General features: G+C 42.3%; 1 protein-coding gene across 1 annotated transcript; it reads right to left on the reverse strand.

Moving 5' to 3' along the window:
- Positions 1 to 7,714: 7,714 nt before the first annotated feature.
- LOC100684432 (succinate dehydrogenase assembly factor 1, mitochondrial-like) lies at positions 7,715 to 8,627 on the reverse strand. The gene has a single exon (XM_038586616.1). The coding sequence runs from the start codon at positions 8,625 to 8,627 to the stop codon at positions 8,295 to 8,297; it is 333 nt and encodes a 110-aa protein (XP_038442544.1). The 3' UTR covers positions 7,715 to 8,294.
- Between the last annotated feature and the right edge of the window lie 8,758 nt (positions 8,628 to 17,385).

The raw sequence follows: 17,385 nt of genomic DNA on the forward strand, positions 1-17,385 counted from the left end.
AGCCACCCAGGGATCCCCACCTCTTAACAAATTTTTAACTGTACAATACATTATTATGAATATAGGCACAATGCTGTACTGTAGATCTCTTGAGCTTACTCATCTCAACCTGAAAATTTATGCCCGTTGATTAGTAACTCCCCATTTCCTCCATCCTAGCCCCTGGCAAACACTATTCCAGTCTTTGATTCTATGAATTTGACTATTTTATTTATTTATTTATTTATTTTTTTAAAAGGTTTTATTTATTTATTTGAGAGAGAGAGCACTCAAAAGAGGGCAAGAGATGCAGGCTCCTCGCTGAGCAAGGAGTCTGATATGGGGCTCAATCCCAGGACTCTGGGATCATGACCTGAGCCGAAGGCAAACACTTAACTGACTGGGCCATGCAGGTACTCTCATTATTTTTTTTTAAGATTTATTTATTTATTTTTAGAGAGTGAGAGAGAGAGAGATTGAGAGAGAGAGGGTGAGGTGGGGAGGAACAAAGAGAAAGGAAGTCTTCAGCAGTAAGCAGTGTAGAGCCCGAAGCTGGGCTCGACCTTACCACCCTGAGATCATGACCTGAGCTGAAACCAAGAATCAGATGCTTAACTGACTGTGCCACCTGGGCGCCTCTGAATTTGACTATGTTAGGTACCTTATATAAATGGAATCATGCTGTGTTTGTGTGTCTTTCTCCAACCGACTTATTTCATTTAGCATAATTTCCTCAGCCATCCTTCTTTTTTAAGACTGAAGAATATATTCTGCTGTATGTATATACTACATTTTCTTTATCCTATCATCTGTCATTAGATATTTAACTTGTTTCCATATCTTGGCTATTGCTGCAATGAACATTGAAGTGCTAATATTTCTCCAAGATACTGATTTAAATTATTTTGCATAAATACCCAGAAGTGGGATTGCTGGATACAGAGTAGTCCTATTCTTAATTTTTTGAGGAATTTCCATACTGTGTTCCATAGTGCTGCACCATTTTGCATCAACATGTGGAAGGGTTCCAATCTCTATGTTCTCATCAACACTTGTCACCTTTTTTTAAAATAGTAGCAATCATGACAGGTGTGAGGTGATGTCTCATTGTGGTTTTGATTTGCATTTCCCTGATGATGAGCGACATTGAGTATTTTTTTATATGCCTGTTAGCCATTTATATGTCTTCTTTGGAGAAGTGTCTATCTGAGTTCTTAGCCTATTTTTAAATTAGGTTGTTAGGTTTGGTTTTTTTTTTTTAAACTATGAGTTGTAAAAGTTCCTTAAATATTTCAGAGACTAACCCCTTGTCAGATATATGGCTTGTAAATATTTTCCCCCTTTCTGAGGTTGCCTTTTCACTCTGTTTGATTGTTTCCTTTGCTGTGCAGCTTTTTAGTTTGATGTCATCTCGCTTAGTTTTGGCTTTGTTGCTTGTGCTTTTGGCGTCATATCTATGAAGTCCTTACCAAGATCAATACCATGAGGTGTTTCTCTGCCCCCCATGTGTTCTTCTAGGAGTTTTGTGGTTTGGGGTCTTATGTTTAAGCCTTAAATTCATTTTAAGTTGATTTTTAGGTATGGTGTAAGATAAGGGTCCAATTTCATTCTTTTGCAGGTAGATATCCAGTTTTCCTAACATCATTTGTTAAAGAGACTATCCCTTTCCTATTGTGAATTCTTGGCATCCTTGTTAAATATCAGTTGACAGTATAAATGTGGATTCACTTCTGGGATCTCTATTTACTTCCAGTGGTCTATATGACTGGCTTCATGCCAGTGTCTTGCTGTTTTGATTACTGTAGCTTTGTAATATATTTTCAAATCAGGAAGTATGAGGCTTCCAGCTTTGTTCTTCTTTCTCAAGATTGTTTTTGCTATTCAGGGTCTTTCATTGTTCCACATGATATTTAGGATTTTTTTCTATTTCTGTAAATAATTCCATCGTAATTTTGTTAGAGTAGCATTGAATCTGTAAATTGCTTTGGGTAGTATAGACATTTTCACATTATTAAGTCTTTCAATCCTTGTACATGCAATGTTGTCTTTTTATTGTTTTGTATCTGCTTAATTTTTTTAAATCAATGTTTTGTAGTTTTCAGTAGACAAGTCTTATACCTCCTTACTTAAATTTATTCCTCAGCATTTTATTCTTTTTGGTACTATTTATAAATGGAATCATTTTCCTGATTTCCTTTTCAGAGAGTTCGTTGTTAGTATATAGAAATGCAACTGATTTTTGCGTATTGATTTTGTGTCCTATAACTTTACTGTATTTGCTTATTAGTTCTAACAGTTTTTATTTATTTATTTGTTTGTTTGTTTGTTTATTTATTTATTTATTATAAATTTATTTTTTATTGGTGTTCAATTTGCCAACATATAGAATAACACCCAGTGCTCATCCTGTCAAGTGCCCCCCTCAGTGCCTGTCACCCAGTCATCCCGTCCCCCCCCCCGCACCTCCCCTTCCACCACCCCTAGTTCATTTTCCAGAGTTAGGAGTCTCTCATGTTCTGTCTCCCTTTCTGATATTTCCCTCTTATTTTTTATCCTTTCGCCTTTATTCCCTTTCACTATTTTTTATATTCCCCAAATGAATGAGACCATATAATGTTTGTCCTTCTCCGATTGACTTATTTCACTCAGGATAATACCCTCCAGTTCCATCCACATCGAAGCAAATGGTGGGTATTTGTTGTTTCTAATGGCTGAGTAATATTCCATTGTATACATAAACCACATCTCCTTTATCCATTCATCTTTTGATGGACACTGAGGCTTCTTCTACAGTTTGGCTATTGTGGACATTGCTGCTAGAAACATCGGGGTGCAGGTGTCCCGGTGTCTAACAGTTTTTAAAAAGGAATCTTCAAAAAATAAAATGAAAGGAATCTTTAGGGTTTTCTATATTTAAGATCATGTCATCTGCAAACAGAGATAATTTTATTTCTTTTCTGATTTGGATGTCTTTATTTCTTTTCCTTGCCTGATCACTCCAGCTAGAACATCCAGTTCTATGGTAAATAGAAGTGGCAAGAGTGGGCATTGCTACCTTGTTCCTTTTTTTTATTTTAAAGAGTTTATTTATTCATGAGAGACACAGAGGGAGAGAGGGGAGAGAGAGAGAGAGAGAGAGAAGCAGGCTCCATGCAGGGAGCCTGACATGGGACTTGATCCTGAGTCTCTCCAGGATTAGGTCCTGGGCTGAAGGCGGCGGTAAACCTCTGAGCCACCCGGGCTATCCTGCTGCCTAGTTCCTGATCTTAGAGGAAAGGCTTTCAGCTTTCCACTGTTGAGTATGATGGTAACTGTGGGCTTGTTGTATTTGGTCTTTATGATGTTGAGGTGGTTTCCTTCTATTCCTAGTTTGTTTAGAGTTTTTATCATGAAAAGGTGTTGGATTTTGTCAAATGCTTTTTCTGCATGCACTGAGATGATCATGTGATTTTTATCTTTTATTCTATTCACGTGGAATATCATGTTGGTTGATTTGTGCGTATTCAACCATCCTTGTAGCCAAGGGATGAATTTCACTTGCTCGTGGTATTTGAGCTTTTTAATGAGTTGTTGAATTTGCTAGTATTTTGTTGAGGATTTTTGCTTCTATAATCATTAGGGATATTGACCTATAGTTTGTTTGTGGTATTGGGTATCATTGTGCTGGCATCATAGAATGAGTTTGGAAGTGTTCCCTTCTCTTCAATTTCTTGGAAAAGTTGGAGAATGAATGGTATTGATTCTTCTTTAATGTTTGGTAGAATTTACCTGTAAAGCCATCTGGTTCTGGGCTTTTCTGTCTTGGGAGATTTGTGATTATTGATTCAATCTCCTAACTCATATTGGTCTGTTCAGATTTTTCTATTTTTTCATAACTTATTCTTAGTAGGTTGTAGGTTTCTAGGAATTTATCCATTTATTTTGGTTTATCCAATTTGTTGGTTTGTAATTCTTTGTATTAGACTCTTTTGATCCTTTTTATTTCCTTGGCATCAGTTGTAATGTCCCTTCTTTCATTTCTGGTTTTACTTATTTGAGTCTTCTCTCTCTTTTTAGTTGTTTTAACTAAGCATTCATCAATTTTGTTTATTTTTTTAAAACTAACTTAGGTTTGTTGATTTTTTCTATTGATTTTCTATTTCATGTATTTCTTCTCTGATCTTTGTTATTTCCTCTTTTCTGCTAACATTTGCAGGCAACTTTTAAGCTAACAATGTTCTGGACTTCCTGAGGCTGACGTTAAATTTTCTTCTCTGTTTCCTCTACTTCCTTTTCCCCATCTATTGAATCAAATCTCCTGTGCTAGAGGAGGTGGCTAAAGAAGAGCCACAGAACTAGGTGAGGGGGTGGGGAGAGAGTGGAAAACTATCAGAAACCTTCACTGGGAATTAGATTTTTCCTGCCTTCCCCCTCCTACCCAAAAAGGTGTACATTTCTTCCGGGCCATGGTTTGAGCCTGCCATTCTAGAATGTTCCATAATGCAATTATTACTTTCCTGCAGAGGTCATGAAATGTAGATTTTTGGCTTTCCGGTCTTGCTCAAAGATCATCTTCATTTCAGTGAAATACCAGTCCAGAAGCTACTTTGAAACGTGTCATATGCTGTCCCCAGCCTCGGTTTAGGAATAACTTGTGCAAAAGCCACAATTGCTCTTCTTTACAAAACCTCTACTGTGGTTTTCGCACATCACTGTTACCTTGAGCACAGTCTTTCCTCTTTCTTACAAGAGTAAGAGAAAGTATTAGTACTAAGTTAGCTCTGTTCACATTTCCGGTTTCAGAGGAGCTAACTCTGAAGATGCAGTAATTTTCATTGTTCACCAACTTTGTGAAGGATACTCCCCAAACCCACCCCTCTGAAAGAAAATTCTGTTGAGTCCTAAAGCTGCAAATGAACATTGTGCTTTTCAGATGGGAGTAGATTTTGAGATAGGTCTTTGTTTTGAGATAGGTCTTTGTTAAGAATAATGAAAATTAGGACGTTGGTAATTGATATAGTGCATTAATTCCTGGACTTTGCCACATGAGTGATATTCTGGGTTGGCATTTTGTATCTAGAGGCTCCTAATGCTGTAAACCCCAGAATGCCCAGGCAGAAGAATGCAGTGTTGGAAAAGAAGGAAAACCCTCTCACAACTCCCCTCCCATAGTGCTCAAAGACCTGGAAGGCTTCCTTTTCCAGAATACATGTGGCTCCACCTGGACACAGAAATGTGTGATCTCTCAAAACCTGCAGCTCAAAGCCGCACCTTCTCCTTGTCTAGAAAATTAGCCAGGAATGATCCTTAATTAAGATAGAGGTGTGAGCTTTCCTTTTTAAGGCAACTTCCTTTCCTAAATTAATTGGCTCATAATCCTCTTTTAGCTTCCCTTTCCTGTCCTGGTGTGTGTGAAAGAGGCCAGGAAAGAGAAGAATTGTGAAATCCTACAGGGTCCCCAGAACTCTGCTCCTGACCCCAGTGGTTGGAGGCCCCTGACCCTCCCTTCCCTTCTCCAATTTCTTGGCTGGCTTCCCAGCTTCCAGAGACCCTGTTCTTGGCATTGAGACTAGCCACATTACCCCTCCTCCAACCCCCCCTCCCCCGCCCAGGCAGAGCAGCGGGTAGCTTTAAAGCTTCCTGGGAATTTGCCCTTGAAAAGAAAACATGGGTACAAATCCTGCCTTTGGGGAGCACCCCCCCCAGCAGGCCCTGGTGGGAATGATGGGAAGGTGTCACCTGTGTGGAGGATGAGGGGGATATCCTTAGAAGGCAGGAGAACTGGAGGTTGGGCTAGGGGTACAGTACATCGAGGGATGGAGATGTCTTCTGCCTGTCCTGCCCAACTTCCTTTTTCCTATTTGTTTCAACAAATTTTCCTTTTTGACTTACTTTTGGAGATTTTCTGCATTTCTTTTGTTCTGTTCCTGAATTGAGACCCTTCTGTAACCATTTGGCTGCCATTTTCTCCCTCTGCCTCTGTTTCTTGAGGTGCTCCTTATGACAGGACCAAATGAATCATTCTGCAATTGAGAAGCCCACCCATCAGCAGAGCCTGCCCTCCCCTGGGCCCTGGGTGATGCTATTTTTGGGCAACAGGCTCTTTTTATTCTTTATCTATCTGTATGTCTGTCTATATACCTATCTATTTTAAAGGTTTTATTTTTAAGTAATCTCTAAAAATAGAGATTGGGCTTAAAGCCACAACCCTGAGATCAAGAGTTAACACACTCCACTGACTGAGCCAGCCAGGTGCCCCAAGGAGCTCTTTTTAGACTCACCTTGAATCATACCACATAGGTGCCTCCTTGTAATGATATGAGAGGTCATCCCTAGAAATGAGCTGTTCTTTGCATGGGGGTGGGGGGTGGGAGTGGAGGAGCAGGCTATGGAAGGACAGAGAATGAGAAGAAAGTGGGATCCCTCCAGCAACACTGCTGTCTTTTGCAGAGCACAGCAGCTTGGCTAGAACAAAACTGTTCCTAGCAGCAGAAAATGCTTCTAGAGAGGAACTTGCATTTGTCATATTCATTCAAGGAGATGAATCACCTACTATACGCCAAGCACCATTCTAAGTGCTGGAGATATAAGTGCTTGGGGAACATGACAGACAAAAAGCGCTGTCCTTATGGATCTTACATTCTAGAAACTGCTACTGGACCAGGTGTCAGGACCATGAGCGCTAGTCACAGCCCCATGAGTTATTAGCTATGAGACCTGGCACAAGTTCTTTAACAACTCCCTGAACCTGAGAATTCTTATCAGAGGGGTATGAGGTTGAATGGGTTGGTGGACATGGATGTATGCTCTTTGAAGAGTATCAAATACCATGTAAATATATGGCTTTATTTTTGTCTACCCTTACCCCTGCCAAGGCTTATAGGGAGTAGTTCCTAACTGCAGACCTATAAGAAATGAAGGTACCCTGGGAATATTTCACTTAGAAGTATTCTGTGAGTACATGAGAGTACTAACAATCAAAGATAGGGAGGTAGATAAATAGATGACAGGTAGCCAGAGACACATAATTTTTACACAGATAATACATATTCATTGTGGGAAACTTAGAAAAGATAGACAATTTAAAGCAAGCAGATCATAATTTTCCAGAATTTATCACTCATAGATGAGTCTTGTTGTACCTTCCAGGCTTATCACTCTATGCATGTGTAGATCAGTGTAGAGCATAACCAGAAGGGTCACACAGCATCTTTCTCTTCATGTTATGACCAGCACAGCATTTCACAAGATGGGGCCAACTTTTTCCATACAAGTGTTGTATTTGGTTCCAATGCCTTCCATTGCAAGCTTGCACACTCCACACATAAGCTACCACAAATTAGATAGCTTAAAATAATGGAAATTTATTCTCTCACAGTTCTACAGGCCAGAAGTTCAAGATGAAGGTGTCAGCAGGGCCATGCTCCCTCTGAAGACTCTAAGGAAGAATCCTTTCTTGCCTCTTTTGGCCTCTGGTGGTTGCCAATAATCCTTGTTGTTACTTGGCTTGTGGTAGTAATTACTTCAATCTCTGCCTGTCACGTTGGCATCTTCTTTTATTGTGTGTTGGTGACCAAATTTTCCTCTTCTTATAGGGACAGCAAACATTGGATAAGGCCCATCCTAATTCAGTATAGCCTCATCTGAATTTATTTATTTATTTATTTATTTATTTATTTATTTATTTACTTTTGAAATAACATCCCCGATTTTATTCCTTTTGTTCAGTAGTCCTGGGAGAAGGGTGGAGGAGTCAGGGTTCCCCCCTTAGAACCATCAAGTATAGGTCTTGAGGGGTCTTTAGTTGATCAGAAGGGCTAAGATACCCCAGCCCCTTCCTCCCAAGTCCTAGTCTGCCTCAATTAACGGGAAGAAAGTTCTCCAAAGGGGGATTCAGGGCTTCTCACCATCCATCAGGGTATCTTCTCAAAGTTCTTGGCAAAAAGTCTGCTCTTTTCAGAGTTAAACACAAGAGAGGGGAGTCCGGGGTCAAGAGAAGGGCATCTTCTTTCTGTCCCACGGCGGGCGTCCTGGCTCCCCAAGCTTTAGGGTAAGTAGCTCTCAGCTTGATGCAGTTCAGCCAGCCAGCAACCAAGCCGCCCCAAACCCTCATGGGGAGAATTCGATCATGGATGGGGAAAGGTCAGGTACCTCTCAGCATCCATCATCGGGGTCTCTAGGACCTCACGTCCTGAGGAGGGCTCTCCAATTTACCCAATCTATCGAGCTGGTCTTCTCAAGACATCTCCCCTTCCATCAAGTGGGTTCCCTGGTCTCCCCACGCAGTCAGGAGGGCCCCTGCTTCCCCTGTGCTACCGGGTGAGCTCCTTGGCCTGTCACCGCCCATCCGGAGGGGTCTCTGGTGACCCCATGCTGTCGAAGGGGTTCCTCGGACCACCACCATCCTCAGGCTGGGCTCCTGAGGCCCCCGCGCTGCTGGACTCCTTGGTTGGCCCCTGCCGGCGCACGAAGGCACCCATGGCCTTGGTGTGACCTGAGCGTAGCAGCTGCAGCTGGCGCCACCCATGGCGGCACAGGTACTCGATATGTAGCACGTCGGAGCGTGGCAATGAGGCGTGCTGCCGGAACGCGGCCTGTGCTCGAGCCTTGGCACCTGGCCTGCGGTACAAGCTCAAAACTTGCCTCTGCAGCCTGCTGGCCCGGCTCATGGTAGCGGCTGGGCCGCGGGCGCTCGCAGGCAATACCCCGCGAACAGTCAGCCTCATCTGATTTTAACTAATATCTGCAAGGATTCTATTTCCAAATAAGGTCACATCCATAGATTCCAGGTGGACAAGAACTTTAGGGGGATGCAATTCAACCCAGCACAAGTGTCAACCCCATTGTTTATTTGAACATGCTTCAAATGTGGTTGGTTCTTCCATGTTGGGAGGGCAGTGTCTAGACATCCACGACTCTGTCACAATACAGGGGGCCAGGGCTTTCTGCTCCTCCAAGTCAGAAAACATCTTGATGTCAAAATCCTCAGTTGTGGGGGTGGCACCTGGCTAGCTCAGTCGGTAGAGCATGCCACTCTTGACCTCAGGGCTGTGAGTTCAAGCCCCATATTGGGCATAGATATCACTGTTTTTAAATCTTTGATTGGACTGGATGCTGGATGAGATGTAGATGTGCTCTGGTGGGAGCTATTCTAAGTCTACACTTAGCCAGATGGCACCATTCACTGTGGGACCTTGTGAAGGAGAAAAGTTCTCAACTCTTTATTTGCAGGTGAACACTTGAGCCACAACAGCTTTCAAAGGTGTGGTAATCATTTCAAACTATTAACCTGTGGGCAAAAATTGACATGGGTGGAGAGAATGGAAGGGAACATACAGCTAATTTCTAATTAGTACTCATAGGCATTTTGGGGACACTCAACTTACGTTTACACCATGGAAGCTATGGAAACATTCTATCTTTGCCATGATATTTGTACTGCACTGTTCCTTGTAAGCCAGTAAATATACTTCTGTACCAAAATGTATCAAACTACTAATCCTAAACCCTTTGATACAACCCTTCCACTCCTTACCTTACCCCCACTGTGGTCCCTGACATCTTATAATTTAATTGAATCTCTTCACCTCCTTTTGTACCCCCACTCTGCCAGAAAAAAAAATGTTTCCTGCCCCTGGCATTTCCTTAATTGTATGCAGACATGGTTGGATGTTCATTGCTAAGCTGCTGAGTCAGAAGCCTGGACCGGCCAGCTGCAGTCTTAATGAACTGACTCAGGAAGGAAGTGCTAACAGAGATGGTGCACTGTGCGCTCAGTGGGTGGGAGCCGATGCCGGCTAGAAGATCTGAGCCTTGCGAGGAGCAGTCTGATTCCCCAGGAAAGAGCATTGGCTGGAAGTTTGGTGGCCTGGGCTAGTCTCTACCACTAACTTGCTACAAACATGACTTCGGTAAGTCATCCCCTTTCCTCGAGCCTCAATTTCCCCACTTATGAAAACAGGGGGCTGGCCCCAGGAAATCCCGTGGGAGAACTAGAGATCCTCTGAGTAATGTCTCTGCTAAGAAGACAGTCTCCTGTGAGGTTATGGAGGAACCGGTTTAGGAGCAGAAGTGCTCTTTCAGAAACAGTCCCAGGAGTGAAACACAGGAAGGATGAGAGACAAGACTGCTCAATCCTAGGGTCAGAACTAAAGAGGGCAGCCTGAACAATTATAGTTAGAAGTTGGGGAGAGACAGAGTGAAAGAGATGGGAAGGAACCCTGAACTTGTGAAGTCAAGAAGAAGGATTGGATAAGGGTAGATAAGAAGGGCCCAAGGAAAGGCTGTGTGTTGGGGTCTTGGTGCATAGGCGCTAGGGGCCAGGCTACCAGAGTTCTGGAGCTCTAGGGGAGGTGCAGAAGGCAGGCTAAGACTGGAACGAGGGAGGCTGAAAATGGGCTACAACCACACAGATGTTCACTCATATCAATCTGATTTCTGAAGGAAAATGGGTGCCAATAATAATAATACCTCCCTGTAGAGCACCTGATCCCTGAGATGCTCAGTCTGGAACAAAGGGGATTTTTGTACTATCAAGACTCAGTATTCTGTGTTCCACCTTAAGGGCCCATTGGAAGAAGTTGGGTGCTGTGCAGATCCCAGAGCAAGGCTTTGGTCCCAAACATGCAGCCTCAAGAGGAGAAAGCATCTCACTCTCTGGGTCTTTGCATGTGCTATTTCCTGTACCTGGAGTGCATTCCTCTCTCACCCAGACAATTATCTCAGGGCTCTAACCTTCCCTCCTCCAGGAGCCCTCTCAGACCCTCTCATACTCCACTCTCTACCTCCATGCTCCGCCAACCCTATCTACTTGCCCTACTGTGACATTTTCCTGTCTCCTTAACTAGCAGTCCTTTCTTCTTCATTTTGGTTCCTCAGACCTATCAGAGAGACTAGTGCTTGCTAAGCGCTGGGCAAATATTTGCTACATAGATGTTGACTACATGCTGTTAGCCACAAGGCATCTCAAGCCATCTTGCCATAGAAGGCATCAATGGGAAAACCTTTGGGAATTATACAGAAAGATGCTGTGGGATTCGTGTCTTTCTGCTAGACACACAGCAGGAGGTGTTAGGACACACATAAAAGGGGTCCAGCAGCATCTAAGAACCCAGTTGTTTGTGACCAGAAATTTCTCCTAGAGTTTTCCTCAAAGTAGGATGTTCCAGCTGCTTGGGGGGTGGGGAGCACAGCAGTGAGTGAGGGGACAGAATTCTGCATCCAGAAAACAACTTTGGAGTGTTTAATCTTTAGAGCCAGAAATAGAGGAATCACTCACCCAGTCTCCCTCATATACTAAGCTGCTGACTGCCTCAAGAATGAACTTCCCTCCCCTGGTCTCCAGGTTTGGCTAGACAGGTAGAGAGAACACTGATGAACATTTCCCCTCTCAGGCATGGAGCATATTGCCTTATATAATTTTCTCATTGATACTCAGGACAACCCAATGCAGCAGGAACTATTCTTATCTCTACTTTATAGACAAAGCAACTATGGCACAAAAAATGGTTAAATAGTTCACCTAAGATCCCACAGCAAGTAGAATAGTCTGGAATGTCGGCTACCAAATTCTGGCTATTTCCACCACCCTAATCTGCCTCTCAGAAGGATTGTTACACTCAAAGACTCTTCCCTGGTCAGGTAAGTGGCATTATAATTTTCAAGCAATTGTTTTAAATGATCGTGTTCTATATTTTTGAAAAATGTTAGCAACAAAGAGCACATATTGGTAGCAAATGAATATATGCAAAGATGTTCAACATCATTAACCATTAGGGAAATACAGATCAAAATTATAATGAGGTTATATTATAGATCTATTAGAATGGCCGAGATAAACAATACAGATGATACCAAGAGCTAGTGAGGATAAGTAGCAACTGGAACTTCCAGTCAGAATGATCTTTGGTGATAGAAGGCAGAATAGTGGTTACCTTTGTGAGTAGAGATGACTGGGAGAAGACAAGTGGGGGGCTTCAGAGGCACTGTGAATGTCTCCATCTGGGTGATGATTACAATGGATATGTTTTCTTTATGAATATTCATTAAGCTTATGATTTGTGCATTTTTCTGTTTGTAAACGTTTTTGTCAATAAAAGTTTATTAAAGAATAAATCATGATAAAAGTAAAATATGTTCACTGTTAAAAATAGTGCAAAAAGTGGAGAGGGTATAGGGCAAAAAGTAAGATTTGCCTCCCCATCCCCCAGTTCTACTTCCCAGTGGTAATCAGTGTTAATCTAAGTATATAGATAAATACAGCTGTATTTTTCTTACACTAATGGGGAGTGGAGGCAGAATGCCCAAAAGTCAGAAACAACGAGTGAATATTTGCCAACAAAATTCACTTTGGGGATCTAGGATGGAGGTAGGCAGCTAGTAGTAACAGAGATTGAGGATTCTGGTCACAAAAAACTAGCAAAACTAATACCTAAAACCAGGCCAACATTCCAAACATCCTTGTCCTCAATGTCATTCGTTTATGCTGGAGATGATTATCCCCAACCCCCTCCTACCTTACTCCTCCGTGTTAGAGTCAGTACAGTCAACTAGAAGATTACTACAGAATGAAAAGGGATGGAAGATTCTGGACTAGAAAAGCCAAGGACGGGATCCCTGGGTGGCGCAGCGGTTTGGCGCCTGCCTTTGGCCCAGGGCGCGATCCTGGAGACCTGGGATCGAATCCCATGTCGGGCTCCCGGTGCATGGAGCCTGCTTCTCCCTCTGCCTATGTCTCTGCCTCTCTCTCTCTCTCTCTCTCTCTGTGTGTGACTATCATAAATAAAAAATAAAATAAACTGAAACTTAAAGAAAAAAAAAAAGAAAAGCCAAGGACAGTAGATTGGCACTGAATGTGGGATTTGTCAGTGGAGTGCTAGAAGCCAGGATTCAAAGTTATGACACGTATCTCTTCTTCTAGGGAGCCTTCCCTGATATTCTTTCTATCCCAGCCACCTGCTGCATAGGTACTCCTCCTTACTGTTCCCACAGCAGTCTGTATGCATCTCTACTGGGGCATTTGTCACATTGTTTTATGTTTGTTTGCTTGTATATTAGTTGTTTGCTCTGAACTGGGAGCTCCTGGCAAGGAAGGGACTATTGTCTTTATCTTTGTATCCCCAGCATCCAGCTCAGCACCCAGGCCACAGTAGGCACTCAGTGAATGTTGATCTGAGCAAATGAACTGGTTGAGAGAAATGTCTCCTGTAATTGCTTCTTACCAATCTAGCTAACAAGGGCAGTATTGTGGATGGAGGCACCAGAGAGCATCTCATATTTGGCTTTTTGCTGCAGATCTACGTGGAGAATCATTCATGGGGCCAAAAAAATTCTCAAGGCTGGATAGAAATTTTGCGTTGGAAGCTTTAAAATGCAATATCTGGGGATCCCTGGGTGGCGCAGCGGTTTGGCGCCTGCCTTTGGCCCAGGGCGCGATCCTGGAGACCCGGGATCGAATCCCACATCGGGCTTCCGGTGCATGGAGCCTGCTTCTCCCTCTGCCTATGTCTCTGCCTCTCTCTCTTTCTCTCTCTGTGACTATCATAAATAAATAAAAATTTAAAAAAATTTAAAATGCAATATCTGGCTTTGAAGAGAGTGTATAACAAATAATTTATTATGCATTGATAATGGAGATTTTTATTGTCTGTTGACTAATAGAAAATAAACAATAACTTTTAAATTATCTTCCTTTGAGTGTGATGTGCTTGTTTAGGTTAACATGTTTATTGTTCAATGTTTTTAAAAAAATATGTGATTTTTTTTTTTGCCTTCCAAATCTCACAGAAATGTCTGAAAAGAAACTTTAAAAAATGAATCAGTACAGGGTTTTATGTTGCAGCATTGTTTATTACTTTTTAAAAATATTTATTTATTTGTTTGAGAGAGAGAGAGAGTCTGTGTGTGCAAGTTGAGGGAGGGGCAGAGGGGGAGAACTTCAAGCCGACTGCCCACTGAGCTTGGACCCGGACTGGGAGCTCAACCTCCTGACCCATGAGATCATGACCTGAGTGGAAACCAAGAGTCAGGTTCTCAACTGACTGAGCCATCCAGGCACCCCTGTGGCAGCATTGTTCAATATCATAAGACCTAACTTAAATGTTTATCAATAGGGAACTAGTTAAATAAATTGTGGTATGTCATTATACAATGGAATATTATGCAGTTGTAAAAAAAGAATAAAGAAGCACTTTGCTGACATGGGATAATCTCCAAAATATATTGTTAAATGAAAAAACAAAGTTGCAGAATAGAGTATTAAATACTACTGTGTGTAAATAAAGGTGAAAGAGAATATCTATGTACTTGCTTGAATGCATAGAGAAGCAACTCTGGAAGATATGTGAGAAACTAACATTGGTTGACAATGGAGAACTGGGAGAAAGAGGTGGAAAGATGACTTTACACTGCACATTACTTTATATCACTTACCTTTTAAAAAATATTTTATTTATTTGTTCATGAGAGACATAGAGAGAGCGGCAGAGACATAAGCAGAGGGAGAAGCAGGCTCCCTGCGGGGAGCCTAAACTGGGACTCGATCCCAGGACCCCAGGATCTGAGGTCAACCTGAGCCAAAGGCAGATGCTCAACCACTGAGCCACCCAGGTACCCCATCATTTACCTTTTTAACCATGTGAATATATTATTTGGCCAAGAATAAACGTAAAAAGAGTGAAATCACAACAACTATGGGAAACAAAAAAAGGTAACATCAGTGTGAAATAAATTTTGAGTGATACCCTCAAGTAAGGAAGACAATGAATTTGGACTAGAAGAGAAATCCAAGTAGAAAGCATTGCAATTCAGGTACTCAAGAGGTAAGAGTGGGTTTTCCCAAGGGGACACCAATCTCAGAGACAATGAATGCAGAGAGCAGGGGTAGGCTGAGAAGGAATCATTGTGATAACTTATTGAAGAGCTGCAGTAAAGCAGCTGGGACAGGTGGGCTCTCTTCTCTCCCCCCACCCAAGAGCGCTTTGTCAGCAGCAGCAGCAGCATAAGGCCTCCCTAGGCCCTCAGGCTGAGTTGCCAGAGGAGGGCTCTAGGGAGAGTGCTAAGACCTTTGCAAAAGATAGAAAAAAGAAAACAAAAGGAAAACCAGCTCAGTCAAGAGTGAAACCCTCTTAAGGTCTTCACCCCCCAGAGAAAAGCCCTCCTTGCTTTATCAGTTGTGGGGGTCCCAGGCCTTCCTGCCTCTCCACCCACATAACCTAAAGGGAAGCCTGCCTGTTGACAGGCTCTACCCACTGAAACAGAACCCACAGTCAGCCCTCCCATTCCGGAGAAGTGTTTGTGGGGGGAAACAGATCAGTGCAATTGCAGAGGAAATCCATGCTATCTACCCATAAAAACGCACATAGTTTTTCATTCATAAATATGACCAGACAATAAAGGGTCATCAGATATTTGAGGAAGACTATCAACATGAAAGAAAAGGACCAACATAAACAAATGGAACTGATCCCATAAACAAATGGAACTGACCCCAGAGGAGACAAAGACAATTAGAGGAAAAGAAGCAAACTCAAAACAAATATATTCTCATTTGTATCACCAGAGAGCCCAGCCAGTGCCATTGTATCAGATTAGAATGTTGTATAGTTCTCCTTTCCATCCTCTTAAAATTTACTAAATTGGCCGAGATTTACTAATTCCTTACAAAATGTCAGGAAGCAAGGATTCTGAGGTGGGGTTTTTTTTCTGATTGTCCCTTTCCTCTACAAGCTAATGGTAGGAAAATCAAACAAGTCAATTATGAGATAATGTGGCAAATGCTAGGGTAGATGAAGTACAGAAGATGGATTCATGTGGATTAAGCCTCCCACCTTGTCTGCTGGGAGGGGATGTTTCAGAGGGGGTGATCTCTTCATCAACCTTAATGACTAAGGGTGGAGGGAGTCAGCATGTTCATGGGGAACAGTTTGACTAAGCACAGCACATTTAGGAATTGACCTAGCTTGATATGGCTGATGCTCAGGGTTGAGTGGGAGCAAGTTACAAGAGATGAAGACAGAAAGGTGGGCAAGGGGCAGATCACATTCTGTGCTAAGAATTGAGATGCTGTGCTCTAGGCTAGGGTTTTCCAGACATGTTCAGGGAAAAGAGTCTGTGAGGCCGTTTGTAGAACAAACAAAATGCTGATATATTTAACTCTTTCGTATGTACTGGAAATAATTTTCCTAGCAGAAACTATGACTGTGTTCTAGGTTATCAATATAAAATCACAACCACAAGCATAGTCACACCAAAAACAAACTGTTGAAGTATGATCCATTGGTTTTTTAACTTTCCCCTTCATACTTATTTGTTGCAATTCAGTCACTGGCTAGCAGGAAAGTGGTAGTAAAAAAGGATAACAGAGATTTAAGAAAATTTTGCATAAGAAAAACTGAAAAATGAAACAATGCAATGCATTAGCTTTATTCTTTCTGTGAACTAAGAGAAAGATGGTCAATATTTGACTTTGGCTACAGGCACTTTTGTGCACTCCATAGACCCATAGATTTCTTGGAAACTAAGGTTAAGAATCACTTTTGGATGCATTAAGCAGCTGAGGATTTTTAAAGGGGACCCAACACCAGGGCCAAGGCCACTCCTTCTTGGAGGAGAGACAGGTACGGGACATCCCAACACAAAGGATTTTTGATCAAGAATCAGAAATCAGAAAATAGAGCTCAAGTTTGGAAGTTGGAAAGGTAGCCAATTGTTGTAGAGGACCAGGCACAAGAAGGATGGAAGAAAGAGGAGGCTTCAAGGATTGAAGTGCAAGTGGGCTCTTCTGGAGTTAATCCCATTCATGTTGAACACACCAGGGCACTCCATCATTCTGTTTCCCTGCATCTGATGCAGAATCTTAGGGGGTCAAGTCAGATTAGATAATACGGTCACTTATAAGATTTAGAATTAACATTCTTCCAGCAGTATGAAGGGTAGATAGGGTAGGGCAGCAAGGGAAGCAAGGAGATAAATTAGAAGAGTACAAATCAGTAATCTAGGAGAGAGGGGACATGGGCCTTCTCTGATATTGGCAGAAAAAAAGTGGTGGCAGTCAAGAAGCTTTGGGGAAGAAGAAGCCACTGGAATTGGGGAGGAATCTGGGCAAGAGAGAGGGAGGAATCATGGACAGTTCCCTGGTCTCTGACCTGGGCAATTAGGTGGATATAGTAGCACTGTATCCTGAGATAGGAAGCACCCTGAGGGAGAACAGGTCTGGGTTGGAAGTGGAGTTAAGTATAGGACATGCAAATAGGAGGTGGCTTTGGGAGAACCAAGTGGAAATGTTCAGAGGTACCTATACTTACAAAACTGAATTTCAAGGTTGTAGTTATAGATTTTGGATTTATCACAATGAAGGTGATAGTGAAAACCATGACAGTGGATGGGAATCACCCAAGGAAAACGTGTAGAATGAGGAAGGGGAGAGGG

This window comes from Canis lupus, chromosome X (genome assembly GCF_011100685.1).
Source record: "Canis lupus familiaris isolate Mischka breed German Shepherd chromosome X, alternate assembly UU_Cfam_GSD_1.0, whole genome shotgun sequence".
In the NCBI taxonomy this organism is placed as follows: domain Eukaryota; kingdom Metazoa; phylum Chordata; class Mammalia; order Carnivora; family Canidae; genus Canis; species Canis lupus.

Bases quoted from the DNA above. Each gene is read 5' to 3' on its own strand.
- LOC100684432 (XM_038586616.1), bottom strand. From the start codon at position 8,627: ATGAGCCGGGCCAGCAGGCTGCAGAGGCAAGTTTTGAGCTTGTACCGC.